The sequence below is a fragment of the Alexandromys fortis genome, unplaced genomic scaffold (assembly GCF_014885135.2).
Source record: "Alexandromys fortis isolate MF-2015 unplaced genomic scaffold, M_Fortis_MF-2015_v1.1 scaffold_124, whole genome shotgun sequence".
Taxonomy (NCBI): domain Eukaryota; kingdom Metazoa; phylum Chordata; class Mammalia; order Rodentia; family Cricetidae; genus Alexandromys; species Alexandromys fortis.
The window spans coordinates 3,158,153-3,173,227 of NW_026067995.1; the positions used below are offsets into that span (position 1 = coordinate 3,158,153).

The 15,075-nt window shown below is 45.1% G+C and overlaps 1 protein-coding gene across 2 annotated transcripts in view; it reads left to right on the top strand.

The window, feature by feature from the left end:
• Window positions 1-5,210: 5,210 nt before the first annotated feature.
• Znhit6 (zinc finger HIT-type containing 6) overlaps window positions 5,211-15,075 on the top strand; it is a 30,243-nt gene continuing 20,378 nt past the window's right edge. Inside the window, exons 1-6 of one of the 2 annotated variants that reach the window (XM_050160194.1) lie at window positions 5,212-5,418; window positions 5,851-5,996; window positions 6,920-6,985; window positions 7,069-7,175; window positions 7,258-7,343; window positions 10,316-10,419. In XM_050160194.1, coding sequence (XP_050016151.1) covers window positions 5,368-5,418; window positions 5,851-5,996; window positions 6,920-6,985; window positions 7,069-7,175; window positions 7,258-7,343; window positions 10,316-10,419 — 560 coding nt within the window. In that variant the 5' untranslated portion in view covers window positions 5,212-5,367. Of the gene's footprint in view, window positions 5,997-6,919; window positions 6,986-7,068; window positions 7,176-7,257; window positions 7,344-10,315; window positions 10,420-15,075 lie in introns of both variants that reach the window. The other variant, XM_050160193.1, reaches the window with a different exon arrangement.

Sequence of the window (15,075 nt, forward strand, 5' to 3'; positions counted from 1 at the left end):
TAGAGGAAGACACACAATGTTGGCCTCTGACCTTTGCACTCACACGCACACATACACGAGAATAATCAGTTATAATAAAATCCACAGCTAAAATACTTTTAGTGTTTATAGTTTGCTACATAAAATCTAAGTAGCAGTGAATAATCAAAAGGAGTGGTTCTGTGGTGGTTGTTCTTGTTTTGTCTTCTTTAGAGACAAGTTCTCACTGTATAGCTCAGGCTATACATGTTATTGTAGCTAGTAAAACTCATTGGTGTCATGTCATGACCTGTCAACAGTCCACAAAAATGGGGTGAGGGCTCACAGGACCAACCCTCGGCTTTCTTTAAGGATGAGTCCCCTGGTAAGTTTGACCATGTTCCAGTGGTCAGTCATACACCCTCGTGCACATGGGCAACCCTAACTGGATTCAGCGAGCAGCGAGGTGTGGTATGTGTGTGTGTGTCTTTCAAAGCCTTAGGCCATTCGGTGTGATATTTCTGCTTCAGACTCGTAGCTTAAGAGGTGAGAGAGCTCAGCTTCCTGCTCCTGCTGTCAGGTCTGCCGCTTGCCGCCATGTTCCCTGCCATGACAGACTCTTACCCTCTTAAACCATACAGAGCCCAAATGAACCTTTCTCCTTGAAGACGCCTTAGTCGTGGTGTTTTAGCACAGCAACAGAAAAGTGACCGATACGTTCCTGGAAGCAATTCTTCAGTAAGTATAGTAAGCAACAACACAGAAGCCATGATATGACGACCTTTGTAGAGCTGTAATATGGACCTAGTTCACCATCTTCAGAGCAACTATTAGACACTTGAGGTTTTCAAAGAGGTCCCTGAAATTATCAAACTTTGGTCTGCAAGACCAAGCTATTGTTTGGAGAATGGATTAGAAAAAAAGCTAAATATTTACTTACTAGGTTAACAGATTAATAAATTAATTATATGCTTAGATAACTCTTAAATATTCACTTTATACTATATGTAATAAAATTTGAGTTTTAGAAACAAATATCCAGGTAGCACTTTACAATTGCAATATAATACATATATAATTTAAAACTCCGTAATAGCTTCATTTGAGTAAGCAAAAAAGAGATAAAATTAATTTCAACAATATATATAATTTATTATACCCCAAATATCATTATAACAAGTAATCAACAAAGCTATAGGGTAAAGGGGGCCAGTAAAAGAACACCCTGGATCTGAGACCAGAGCCAATGAAACGCACCTCGCCTCTAACCAACTCAAGAATTGAAATCCAGCAAATCTCTGGGCATAAAATCCAACCAATCTTTGAGCTTGTCCTAAACTCAGGAATTGAGAGCCTACAGATCCCCATCCTAAAAATCTCTACCTTGGAAAGCTCCACCCCTAAGAAACCCTATGTATGCCCTATGCCTGTTCATTTGGGGGCTGTTCTTTTCCCACACTGGCAGAGGTAGCCCCTCTCCTGGATTCTCCCTCCCAATAAATCTCTTGAGTGGGGTTTGTTGTAACGACTTTCTTTCACTGGAGGGAAGTAGAGCAGAGCTGTAAGAGCTCTCATCCGAGCAGAGTGGAGCAGACCCAGAGCTGAGCTGTAACATTTTGGCTGGGGAAACTCTCCCTTGCTGGAGCAGACTGGTTATGCTTTGGGGGAGCTAAACAGAGTTGTAACATATCTCAGGAGCAGAACAGAGCAGAGCTGTGACAGGCTCTCCGGGGAAACTCTGCCCTGCTGGAGTGGAACTGCTATAGTGACCTTAGGGAAATCTTTTTCAGAGCAAGGACCACCGTAACTCTTTGCTAGGGGAACTGCCCCCACCAGAACAGAACTGAAACACTTCTGCTGGGATGCCTTTCCCTTCAGAGCTACAGGTATTCCTCGGCTTCTAAGCGCCAAAATACCTTCCCCTTCTAAACTGTAGGTCTTCCTTGGCTTCCGACTACCTGGATACCTTTCTCTTCAGAGCTGTCACACTTGCAAAACTATTATTAATGAGATCGTTTACATTGCTTTCTCATTAAACTGTGTATTTTATGCTGCAAGCTTGTGTTAATTCAGATAATCCTATTTCATGTGCTTAGTAGTCCTTAGAGAGCTTAGGAAAGTATAGTTATAATGACTTTACCAAATGGTTCTCAAATATGAACGGTACCAATTTGCCTCTGAGTTATGAAGACCATTAAGCATCCTGGGAATTTTTTGTTTTGTTTTGTTTTGTTTTTCGAGACAGGGTTTCTCAGTAGCTTTGGTGCCTGTCCCGGAACTAGCTCTTGTAGACCGGGCTGGCCTCGAACACCCAGAGATCCGCCGGCCTCTGCCTCCCGAGTGCTGGGATTAAAGGCGTGCGCCACCACCGCCCGGCTCCTGGGAATTCTTGAACAGTAGCACTAGCATTCATCTGTCTGTTTCCTGTGGAGGGGGATGCAATGTAACCAGCAGCCTCCGGCTGCCATGTCTTCTCCGACATGATGTACTAACTATTTATCCTCAAAGTATGAACCAAAATAAACCCTTTCTTCCTGAAGCTGCTTCTATCAGGCATTTTTCACAGCATCAAGAAGAGTAACTGATACACCCTCCAGGACTATATTTTCAGGGTTCTCAAAAGGGACAGAAATGAAAGGATACACATACATACATACATACACATACATGCATACACATAAAGGTGGGGGATTTTTTTTAGACTGGCTTACAGAATATAGTCTGGATAATATAACAATGTGTGCCAATGTTGTCCTCTGACATCCACATGTTTGCTATAGCATACATGTGCTCACATACATACATCATACACACATACAATAATAAACAAGTGAAAACCTAAATGGCAAAAAATATGAAAAAATGCTTGACATCCATAGCCAGTAGATTTCAAATCAGAGTACATTAGGAGTCCATCTTTCCCCAGTTAGACTGACTGTCATCATGAAATCAAACAGGGGCTGGTGAGGATATTGAGAGAAAAGGAACCCTATCTCCTGTTGGTATGGGTATACGTGGTGTGCCCTTATGGAAATAAGTATAGGGGTTCCTTGGGAAACTAAAATTAGAGCCACCATCTTCTCCAGCAGTCGTCCCCTTCCAAAGCACACACCTGAAGGCACCTAAAGCAGCACACTACACAGAAACCTGCCCCTTTCTGCTGGGTGTGGGAGCACAGGCAGATTTCTGAGTTTGAGGTCAGCCTGGTGTAACAGAAAGTTACAGGTAGAGCTACACAGAGAAAACCTGCTTGAAAAAACAAAATAAGTAAGTAAATAAATACATAATTAAATGTAAAAAGTCCATTTTGGTGACCCATGCCTTTAATCCCTGTACTCCAGAGGCAGGCGGATCTCTGTAAGTTCAAGTCCAGCAACAGTCCAGGAGGTTCCAGTTCCAGGAGAACATGGAGAAACCCTGTCTCAAAAAAAAAAAAAAAGAGAGAAAGAAAGAAAGAAAAAGAAAAGGGGGGAAAGGAAAAAGAAGGAGGGAAGGCAGGAACAAGCCTGCCTACTCATGTTGATTGAAGCATTATTCACAACAGCCAAGACATGGAATCATGTCCAGCAGTAGATTAACAAATAATAAAACGTAATCCATACACACAGTATTATTCCACCATTATTTAGAGCACAACTATGTTGTTTGTAGGAAGAAGCTTCTGAGTAGTCCCGAAGTACTCACAGGCTCACCAAGTTGGACGCGAGTAGACTCCTTACTTTGGTCTGTTGTTGGTCCCTCCCTGGGATGAATAGACCTTTATTTACTTCTTCCCCAGAAACAGTGCCACCCAGCAGCAGGTCCCAGCTCTCTCTGGTTGTTGGCCAGTGTGTCAGTTTACCAGAGCAATAGCGCAAAGTGGATGACTGAAGCAAAGACCATTCTTATTTATTCAAAATTCAAGAAGCTATAAAGGCCCAAAACCAAGGGTTCAGAAGAACAGTCATCCCACTTGTATGCAAATTTCTTATTAAATAATGCTTCAGTCAGATTGGATTAGAGCCCATTATAATGACCTCATTTTAACCAGTATACCTTCAAAGGACTGATCTCCAAAATATAGTCAAAATTGAGAGGTATTAGGGATTAAGGGTTTCATCATATGGATTTGAGGGGCTATTGCTAGTGTGTAAGAACCCAGAGTTTCAGTTGCTGGGAGTAGTAGGTGATTCCCAGGCATGGTTTCATGTAATCCTTTCAGGAGTAGATAAGCGTACATCTCTCCCCTTTCTCTCCCCCTCTCTCTCCCTGGTCTTTCTCCCCCCCCCCCCGTCCCCCCACCCCCGTTTGTTATGTTTTTGAAACAGGGCCTCACTATATAGCCCTGGCTGACCCAGAACTTACTGTGTAGACAGGGCTGGCCTTTCTATGTCGCAGAGATACTCCTGCCTCTAGCTCCTAAATAATAGGATTAAAGGAGTTTTCTTTTTTGCTGTTTGTTTGATTGGTTGGTTTTTGAGACAGGGTTTCTCTGTGTAGCCCTGGCTGTCCAGGAACTCACTCTGTAGACCAGGCTGGCCTCAAACACAGAGATCCGCCTGCCTCTGCCTCCCGTGTGCTGAAATTTAAGGCGTGTGCCGCCGCTACCCAGGCGTAAAGGCGTTTTCTAATACCTTGGTAAAGGTGAATCACGACAGTTTAGACCAGAGGTTCTCAACGTGTGGGTTGCGACCCCTATCGCAAACCTCTATCTTCAAAAACATTTACGTTACGATTTTTTGTCTTGTTTTTTTTGTTTGTTTGTTTGTTTTTGTTTTTTTCAAGACAAGGTTTTTCTGTAACTTTGGTGCCTGTCCTGGAACTAGCTCTTGTAGACCAGGCTGGCCTCAAACTCATGGAGATCCACCTGCCTCTGCCTCCCAAGTGCTGGGATTAAAGGCGTGCACCACCACCGCCCGGATTACATTACGATTAATAACAATGGCAAAAATTGCAGTTATGCAGCAGCAATGAAAATAATCTTGTGGGGCGGAGGGGCTCACTGCAACCTGAACTGTATTAAAGGGTCGCAGGATTAGCAAGGTTGAGAACCACTGTTCTAAACTCTAGAGGAACATGGGAATCTGTCCTCCATTATTAGAGTTAATCCTTAATACAGGCTAAAGCGGGTTATTTCGAGACTATCGTTTCAGTACCCAGGACACCAATTTTGGAGGCTGGGAGCGGTCTCTCAAGGCCTGAACCGGCGCAAAGCGACAACGCCGTAAAGAATTCCACATGTCGTGAAGAGTCGTGGCGCGGAAGAGTTGCTTTACGGCTCATCCCGTATCTATTGGGCGTGCAAAGCTGGCGGCTTCTGGGTTGCACACGTGTGGCGCTGTCGGTGATTCGTGTGGTAATCCCGCTTGTTGGCGTGGTAGCGCCACCCTGAAGAACGGAGTGGCAGTGTCGGCCTAGGCTCGGGAGCTGATGGAGTTGGCGGCGGAGAAGGAAGGGACTCCGGGAGGAGGTCCCCAGAGGGTAGCGGAGGGGGCGCGGCCGAGACCCGAGGCTGGCGGGGAGGGAGCCTGGGACTTAGGTGGGAGCCCCGAGGCTGGCGTTGGAGAGGAGAGGATCGGACTGGCAGGCGTTGAGACCACAGAGGATGCGGAGGAGATAAAGGTGGATCTAGCCGTGGTGAAGCAGGAAGTGGTGGACTGGTCAGATGTAGACGGTGGCATCTCGGTCAGCCACTGGGTGAAGCAGGAGGTGGAGGGCGGGCCTGAGGTGAAGGATGAGAAGGTGGGCGCGCAGGAGGTGAAGCAGGAGACGGATGGTAGCCTGGAGGTGAAAGAGGAGACGGTGGATGCGCCAGAAGTAAAGGAAGAGAAAGTGAAGGTGAAGGAGGAGGTAACAGACTGGGAAGAAGTGACGGAGGACTTGAACGTAAAACCGGAGTTGTTTGTTGGCCAGAACGTAAAGGAGGAGCAGGTGTTGGAGGGAGTGCGCGTCAAGGAAGATGATTGCCTCAAGAGAGAAGAGATGGACGGCGCGCAGGTGAAGGAAGAGCCCCAGACGAAACCCCGAGTGGGCTGCAAGAGGAAGTTGGCTATGTCAAGGTAGGGCAGGGAGAAAACCCAGATGGGAAATAGAACATTGCGCGGACGAAGCTACTCTAGCAGCAGAGTAAATTAAATCAGGCGCGAAGTGGGTCCCTGAAGTCTGGGTCACTGTATGAAGTGGCAGTGACCATCAAGCTAGGGAGAAAAAAAAATTCTGGGGGTCGGAGACCATTGTGGAACCAGGTCTTATTAGCTGTGACGCTCTTGTGCAGGGCTTCACCTACTAGAGAAAATAGGAGTTAGGGGGTATCTAATAAAAGCCAACAATGAAAGGGTGGGCGGAGTTAATAGCCTCCTCTTGAAGTTTTGCACCGCTCCTATGAATGCTTATTCCTTGGCTGTAATTTCTTTAATGTGATCGTGCGATGGCACAGAGAACCAAAACTGTGATCAGATTCTGTCTCAAACAGCTCGGACTGTCTGAACTGAATCTACGGGGTGAGCTGTGGTTGAGAGGATGAGTAATACCATCCCTGGCTTATTCTGGTGTCCGTTCTAAAGTAGATGTGAACTTTTGGAAAAGGCATACATTACTGTTAAATTTAGCCTTGTCTCATTCTATCTTGTTTTGCTGGTGTATATGCTTTTATAATATCCAGATGTAACATCTAGGCACACACAAAATCTCCATGAATTACAGATTAAAAAAAAAAACACCCATTCATTTATTCTGTGATTGCAGCAGAAAGGCCAAAATGAGATTTTTCCCCCATATCATATATTGTTTTCTCGAATTGCATTTTATCATAAATGGCATTTGCAGACATTTTCATAATTTTCAATGACAGCTATCAAATGTTTTATCAGAGTTGCTGGCCCATGCTTCTTTGCGTTGCCTGCCTTGATGTCCGTAGGTTGGCATTCAGAGATTATAAGTAGAGTTAGTGTTTGAGTATTAAGTCACAGGTGCGCTTTTACAGGTGTGGAACTTGTGGGACGGAAGAAGCGAAGTACCGATGTCCACGCTGCATGCGCTATTCCTGCAGGTAGATACATAACTTCCTACCTTATCCCCACCTCTCTGCACTCAACTTCGGGTACAGAGCTGCTTTCCTGTTTGCTCCCGCAGTTTGCGCTGCGTAAAGAAGCACAAAGCAGAGCTGACTTGTAACGGTGTCCGCAATAGAACTGCCTATGTCTCGCTGCAGCAGTTTACTGAGATGAATCTGCTGAGCGGTGAGTCCTTCTGTGCACAGCAGGTAAATGCTTCCCGGCCGCCGGCACATGTCACTTACTCATTTTTCCGTTCTGAAATTAGACTATCGATTTTTGGAAGACGTGGCAAGAACAGCAGACCAGGTTTCAAGAGATACTTTCTTGAAAAAGCCAAAGCACAAAAAATATGTAAGTATTTCCATTGATCTTCTCAAGTTCAAATTTCTTGCAATCAGTTTATTTGTAAACCTCTCGGCTGTATCACGTGGCCACTGTGATCTGGGACTGTCTTGGTAGTCGAGACAGTTCCTTACCTTGAGGAGTCTGTCATGTAGGGGGGAGTTATAGACGTGGGAGAGTCAGAATATGTAGAATAACAAATATAATAATCTCACAGGCTTAAGTGCATGTGGAAAATTAGGATGGATCAAAAGACTAAAGAGAACAGAGTGATGTGTGAGGGGCATGCGCTCTTCAGGGGATGATTGGCAGCACAGTGGTAGAGGGGACGGCTGGGCAGTGACCGTAATGGTGGGAAAGAGACAGAGACATTTGGAGGAAAACTCTTCTGGGTAGAAATATAGGCAAAAGTGGCACAAGCCTGTGACGCCACACTTGGAGGAAGACTTTGCAAGACTTTGACCGAACAAGATGCAGGTAGGGAACTGATGTTTATGTTCGGGGATTACGAGGGGCAGGGTGACTGAAGCACGGTGAGTGGGGAGGGATACCAAACAGAGCCTAGGGTGCCGGGAAGAGTTCCCAGGGAGGCTGGGTGTGGTGGTGCCTTTAGTATGGCACTCAGGAAGCCGAGAGGCAGGCGAGTCTCTTGAGTTCCAGGCCATGCAGGCATATATGAGACCTTTGTTTGTGTGTTTATTGTAAAATACAACATAGATTTAAAAATCATAAAATGGCCCGGTTGTGGTGGTAGCACTTGGGAGACAGAGACAGGTGGATCTCTGTGTAAATTCGAGGCCAGCCTGGTCTATAGAGCAAGTTCCAGGACAGGCTCCATAGCTACAGAGAAACCCTGCCTCGAAAAACAAACAAACAAGCCGGGCGTTGGTGGCGCACGCCTTTAATCCCAGCACTCGGGAGGCAGAGGCAGGTGGATCTCTGTGAGTTCAAGGCCAGCCTGGTCTACAAGAGCTAGTTCCAGGACAGGAACGAAAAGCTACGGAGAAACCCTGTCTCGAAAAAAGAGAAAGAAAGAAAGAAAGAAAGAAAGAAAGAAAGAAAGAAAGAAAGAAAGAAAGAAAGAAAGAAAGAAAGAGACAATCATAAAATGGAAATACAGTGTAACGATGAATGATATAATGAGAATCTGAAACTGCGGCTGGGCCTGGGACAAGATGTTCCTGGAGTTCCTTGTCACCCTCTGGTGTTCCTCACTGCCCAAGTCGCCTTTCCAGAGTTGTCTTAGAAACACAACCTTTACTTATTCTGTTATTCATAGAACAAATTTTCAGTAACAACCAAAACAACACCAGCTTTAAAACAATGCTGTTGGGAATCTTTGGCTTTGAATTACGGTCTGCTGGCATGTGCTCTCTGAGGGATTATACTTGAACGTGGAGTTGTCTTGTTGAGCTTTGCTCAAGTCCTTAACTGGATGTTAGAGCTTACTCTAGTGGTTATTACTAGTTTCCTTTCATTCGCTTTTTTCCTTTTTTCGGGTGGAAGGGGGTGCTGGGGGTGTTAAAGACAAGGTTCCCATCTGTAGTCTTGTCCTGGAACTCACTCTGTAGACCAGGCTAGCCTCAAACTCAGAGATTCACCTGCCTCTGCCTCCTAAATGCTGGGATTAAAGGCGTGCACCACCACCGCCTGGCATATTATTACCAGTTCTCATTCTGGCCAGTATGTCTAAATTTCCTTCAGCTTTTAATAGAATTGTGTTGGATTTTAGTTTTACCATTCACTTTCTCCTTTTGAGAAGGAAAGCATTTTATTGAGCATTTGGATTTCCTCTTGTGTGTGCTTAAGCCTTTGGTTCATCATCTTGTTCAGCTTCTGGTTCCTTTTGTCTGAGAGTCAGTGTGTGCAGACACTTGCCGTGGCACACGTGTGGAGGTCAGAGGACAGCCTGGTGCGGCTTTCTTACCTCATCTCCTGGCTCCCGTCTCTCCATAGGAGACTGGGATAGCAGACTTGGCTCTCCCAAGCTTTGCGCAGGTCCTGTGGTTTCACACTCAGTTCTCTATGCTTGTGCAGTAAACTACCCACTGAGGCGCCGTTAGCCTGCTGAGCTGTCTTTGTGGGCTTTAGATACTGCTCAATACTTGATGGGATGTTATAAACTTTTGTATGGTTTATCTTTCACTCTTGGTGACCATGCCTTCATTTCAGTCTAAGTGTTATCTTTTCCTCATTTCCTTTACAGGTAGTAGTCTGTGTTTGTCAGGAAGCCCTTTCCTGTGCGTGCGCAGCTGCAGTGCTGCTCGGGTGGCCTGCTGTCCCGTGCGTGCGCAGCTGCAGTGCTGCTCGGGTGGCCTGCTGTCCTGTGCGTGCGCAGCTGCAGTGCTGCTCGGGTGGCTTGCTGTCCCGTGCATACACAGCTGCAGTGCTGCTCGGGTGTGGCATGCTGTCCCGTGTGTGCGCAGCTGCAGTGCTGCTCGGGTGGCCTGCTGTCCCGTGCGTGCGCAGCTGCAGTGCTGCTCGGGTGGCCTGCTGTCCTGTGCGTGCGCAGCTGCAGTGCTGCTCGGGTGGCTTGCTGTCCCGTGCATACACAGCTGCAGTGCTGCTCGGGTGTGGCATGCTGTCCCGTGTGTGCGCAGCTGCAGTGCTGCTCGGGTGGCCTGCTGTCCCGTGCATACACAGCTGCAGTGCTGCTCGGGTGTGGCATGCTGTCCCGTGCATACACAGCTGCAGTGCTGCTCGGGTGGCCTGCTGTCCCGTGTGTGCGCAGCTGCAGTGCTGCCCTTCCTTTGAATGATTTTTATTTTCTTCCTTAGCTCAATAGTCGGCTCAGTTGATAATTTTAACATTGAGAATCTGGTGGAGTTACCTTCTTGAACTTAATAACCAACTCAGGGTGGAGTAACATATGTTAGAGGCATGTGTTTTTATATCTTATTTTGTCCCCTCCTTGTATAGCTTTATTCGACTATAAATTGTAAGGTATTCTGAAATTAACTTATGTTTGGCTTTGTTGCTAGCTATTCTTTATGAAAAATCGTGCCCGAAAGCAAGGTATTTTCTTGAGGCTTCTACCCAACGGATTCAGCAAGAGGAAAGAGAACTCAACAGTTTTTGACCATAGGTAGGTCTCTCGCTTTTACTATATAGCTGTTCCGATTTGATGGGGAACAACCTCTAGGATTTGGTTTGCTTTAGAACATTGCTAACAAAAATGTGATCTGTAAACTGTTACTGGATGACAAGAGAGAGTGATATTTGCTGTCCTCCGACTAGTCAAGATTTGGGGATGTGTTTGTTATCTTGATGTCCTTTGAGAAGCTTCTGGAATGTTAGTGTGCGTAACAGATCAGTAACTGTACTTGTAGTTTAATTTCAGTAAGTTGGAATTTGGTGACATATTTCTGATAGTGCCTCAGTAATGCTTGTGACTGGTTTGGAATTTGAAAGCATGCATTTCTAATGGCGACCACCAAGGCTCCCGGCTAAGAACCTGCTTAGTAGTAGTGTTGTGGAGTTTTCTCTGAGAAGCCAGAACTGTCAGTTCTGACTCAGGTGATTTCCCATCTCAACCTCCCAAGTAGTTAGGACCGTAGGCTTGCAACCATGTGTACCTCGGCCTCTTGTTTATGATCAGAATCATGATCAATTTTATTTAATAAAACTTCTACCATTCCAAACAATGTTATGTAATTAGAAAATGGCATTATTCATTTAATTTGTGATTTAAGGCATAATATTAGTGAGATTGATTCTCCTTGTTCATGGTTGGTTTCCAAAGTAAATTAATTACCTACTTTTATCGAATGTGGGATTGTGTACTTTGAAACCAACACACAGGATTTGGCATGCTTTGGTTAACTTCAGAGTAACCAGTTTGTGCCTTGTCCATGGATATGTGCTGTGTTGGGAAGGGGCACTTGCGACTGTCATCCCAGGTTAGTTCTTGGGGCTCCAAGTGTAGCGCTGTGTGTCTGGATAAGGAATGTGGGGAAGATTGTTCCATCAGTCACTGGGTTTAGTGGCTTCATTTTAATTGTGGGCCATTCCAAGATAGCAAACCAAACACTTGTGCCCTAATGTTTTCCTTGTGAAATTACAGAGATGTGAGGCTGGTCTTGTACTTGTAGTGTTTTGTCTCCAGTAATTAAATACACTTTGGTTGAAGCTATTGACCTGTACTGAGGACATTTAAATATGTTGTTTGCATTACAGACATTCTGTATTACATTACACCTTGTAGTTTGTGTCTATAACCATGGGGGAAATACTTTCCTGATGTCTGTTTTAAATACTCTGGCTTCAAATCTCATTTACAACTAGCTCTGCAACCCACGTCTTTTTGTCTGTGCACACAGCATTTTCCTCAGGAGTGAAAGGGGAGTAGGGTTTTTTTGTTTGTTTGGTTTGTATTTTGTTGTTGGTTTTTGTTTTTGTTTTTTTGGTTTCTGGTTTTTGGAGACAGGGTTTCTCTGTAGCTTTGGAGCCTGTCCTGGAACTAGCTCTTGTAGACCAGGCTGGCCTCGAACTCAGAGATCCCCCTGCCTCTGCCTCCCGAGTGCTAGGATTAAAGGTGTGTAATACCACTGCCTGGCAAGGGGAGTAGTTTTAATGTGCCTACATGACTAATGTTTATGTCCTTTTAGGGTCCTTTTTTCCCTTTTAAATTTCCTTAGTGGAGGCCTGTAAAGAATGTGAGCAGGCATGGTGGTACATCATTACCCCAGCACTCAGGAGACTGAAATATGGTGACCACAAGTCCCAGGCCACACGGAGAGTGTAGTGAGACCCTGCCTGAGAAAAGAAACCTTTAAATTTCATGGTGTACTTTCCAGGTTTGTCTATTAATAGTTTAGTTTCTTTTCCTTCTATGTATTTGTTTATTTTTCCTTTGAGGCAGGGTCTTGTCCAGCCCAGGCTGTCCCGGACTCACTGCTGTTCACTAGGGATCTCCTGCTTCTTCCTCTGGAGACTGGGATGCAGATGTGTGTGCTAGTGCACCGCTGTCTAGGAGGAGGGTACCACTGTCACCCAAGTTTCTTCCACCTCCCTTGGGCACAGCTGCTGCCTTCTGTCAAGTTAACCACCTCAACTATTATGTTTATATATTAGTTTTGCCCGTTGAATTTTCCCTAGTATAATTTAATTGTTCAGTCACTGTCTTAGTTGGGTTTCTATTTCTTTGGTTTTTTTTTTTAAAGATTTATTTATTTATTATGTGTACAGCATTTTTTCCATGTGTGCCTGCATGCCAGAAGAGGGCACCAGATCTCATTATAGATGGCTGTGAACCACCATGTGGTTGCTGGGAATTGAACTCAGGACCTCTGGAAGAGCAGTCAGTGCTCTTAACCACTGAGCCATCTCTCCAGCCCTTTCTATTTCTTTGTTAAACACCATGACCGAAAGCAACCTGGAGCAAAAAGGGGTTATTTTGCTTACATTTCAACATAACAGTCCATCATCAAAGGAAGTCGGGGTAAGAACTGGAGGCAGGAGCTGAAGCAGAGACCCTGGAGGAACTCCACTTTCTGACTTGCTCCACAGCATTTGTGTAGCCTGTTTCCTTATGACCCCCAGGACCGCCTGCCCAAAGATGATACCACCCACAGAGGGCTGGATGCTCCCACATCAGTCATTCATCAAGAACTTCAGAGACATGCCTGCAGGCCAGTCTTCCCAGATGTGACTAGGTTTATGGCAAGTTGACAAAACCAGCCAGCACAATCACATCTACCCATCTTTCAGTCCACCATCTTTGGGCATTTCAAAGTTATTGCAGGCATCATTGTACTGGCCTCTGTGTTTCAGCATTATTAGCCAGAGTTCAGTAGCTGCTTGCATTCTTCCTTTGATGCAGTAGTTTGCATACTGTGAAATGCATAGATCTTAATGACATGTGTAGTAAAGTTGGTGCAGGAGGACCAGTCCATGGCCTCAGTCATACCGTGCAGGTGCTGTGCCTCTGAGCTGCATTCTCAGCACCAGAACCTAATCGCTGTGACTGCATGAAACATTGTCACAGCACAGATTTCTTTCTACATGCCTCTCTCTTTCTCCCCACCCCCCAAACTGGGATAAGTTTTCCTCGTTCTCTCCTTTTGCTGGAGAGTAGAGTTTTCTAGTTATTTGTCCACTGATCTTGTGATCTTACTTAGAGGTGTTCAGCTTATTGGGCCAACTTTGCCTGATGTCACAGAGGGCCTCTTGGTTATCCTGACTTATTACCAGGTCCTCCTGGAAGACTTTTCAGATTGTCTCGTCTGCCTTACTGCCCTAAATATTTAATGTAAGCAATAGAAAGGTAAGGGCAAGTGGTGGGAAAGGGGTGATGGGGAGGCATGTAAGCACTTACTAACCAAGCAGTTCTTCTAGGAATTTATCAGTGGACTTAATAGCTAGGAAAAGGAAGTAGTCATCAGCCTCCCAAATGAAATGTACTCATTTAGAATGATTGCCAAAAGTATCAAGTGACTAAAGATATATGTAAATGCTTATTGCAGACTTACTGTGTAAAATATAAAATGTATATACATATATACCATACAGTGGCTGTCCACTCTCCCTCCTTTTTTCCATCTATAGGATTTGCATTCCAAGCCTTCGAGAGATTGCTTACATTGTGATCCCAGATCTTGTATGTATGTTTGTTCCATACACACACTTGTGCTGTCACTCGGTTTATAAATTAGCTACATTAAGAGATTAGCAACAGTTACAGTAACTAGAAGTAGTATGGCGGTCTACACGAGTGAAAGCTGTATGAGTGTGGTCTCAGCATCTTCCTGTTCTGTTCTCATCGTAGTGGTGGCATGAGACGATGGCGTGGTGCTCAGCGTTGAGACTCAGTAGCTTCCTGGTGTTCTACATCACCAGTCAGAGCACATTACGCTCTTCACAGAAGCTAACTCCCTTCCAGCTTAACTACAGACTTGGATACTGAAGTCATCACTTGCGGTTTGAGGCATACTAGCAAAGTCAGCACAATTTGCTCTTATCCTGGACCTCAGGAATCTCAGCATATGACTTTTTACTTTGCACCCCTCCTCCCGTTAAAATGAGGGCTTCCAATGTTTTACTTAAAGACCGCATTTTACCTTTCTTTTTTTTTTTTTTTTTTTTTTTTGGTATATTCACATTGCTAGCATCACTACTCTTACACTTTGGAGACATTGTTAAATAAAAGAAGCATTAGGTCAACAGCCTCACTGCAACGGTCTAGTGACTAAGACAGCAGGTCCTGGTGCTCAGGCAGGTAGCATACATGCACAGTGTAGATGTGGCAGACAAGGGACTGTGTAAGTCTTGTTTCATGGGACAGAGCAGATTTCATCTCACCTCTCAGAGCTCTGCAGTTTGAAACTTAGGAATTGTTTATTTGGGGAATTTTCCGCTTGACTGTTCAGCTCACAGCTAACTGGATATGAAACCACAGAAGTGAAGCCGCTGGTAAGAAAGGACTATTGTATTTATATATAAGGGCGGCGACTTTGGAGAAGGTGTCTTAGTCTCTGTACTGTAACAGAATAACCACTGGCTGGGTAATTTTTAAAAGAAGTTTTGGATTGTTCTTTTAGGGACTTAGAAGTGTAAGACCATGGTACCAGGGTGTGCTTCGTGTCTGGTAAGGGCCTTCTTGCCTCTGCAGCATGGCAGCAGACAACACAGAGTGGATGCATGCTGGCCTTGCTTTCTTTCCCTTCCTTATGAAACAGCATTGCTGTCGTGGGGCTCATCCTCTACCCAGAAATAGGAGTGTACGAATGCGTGTGATGTAAAG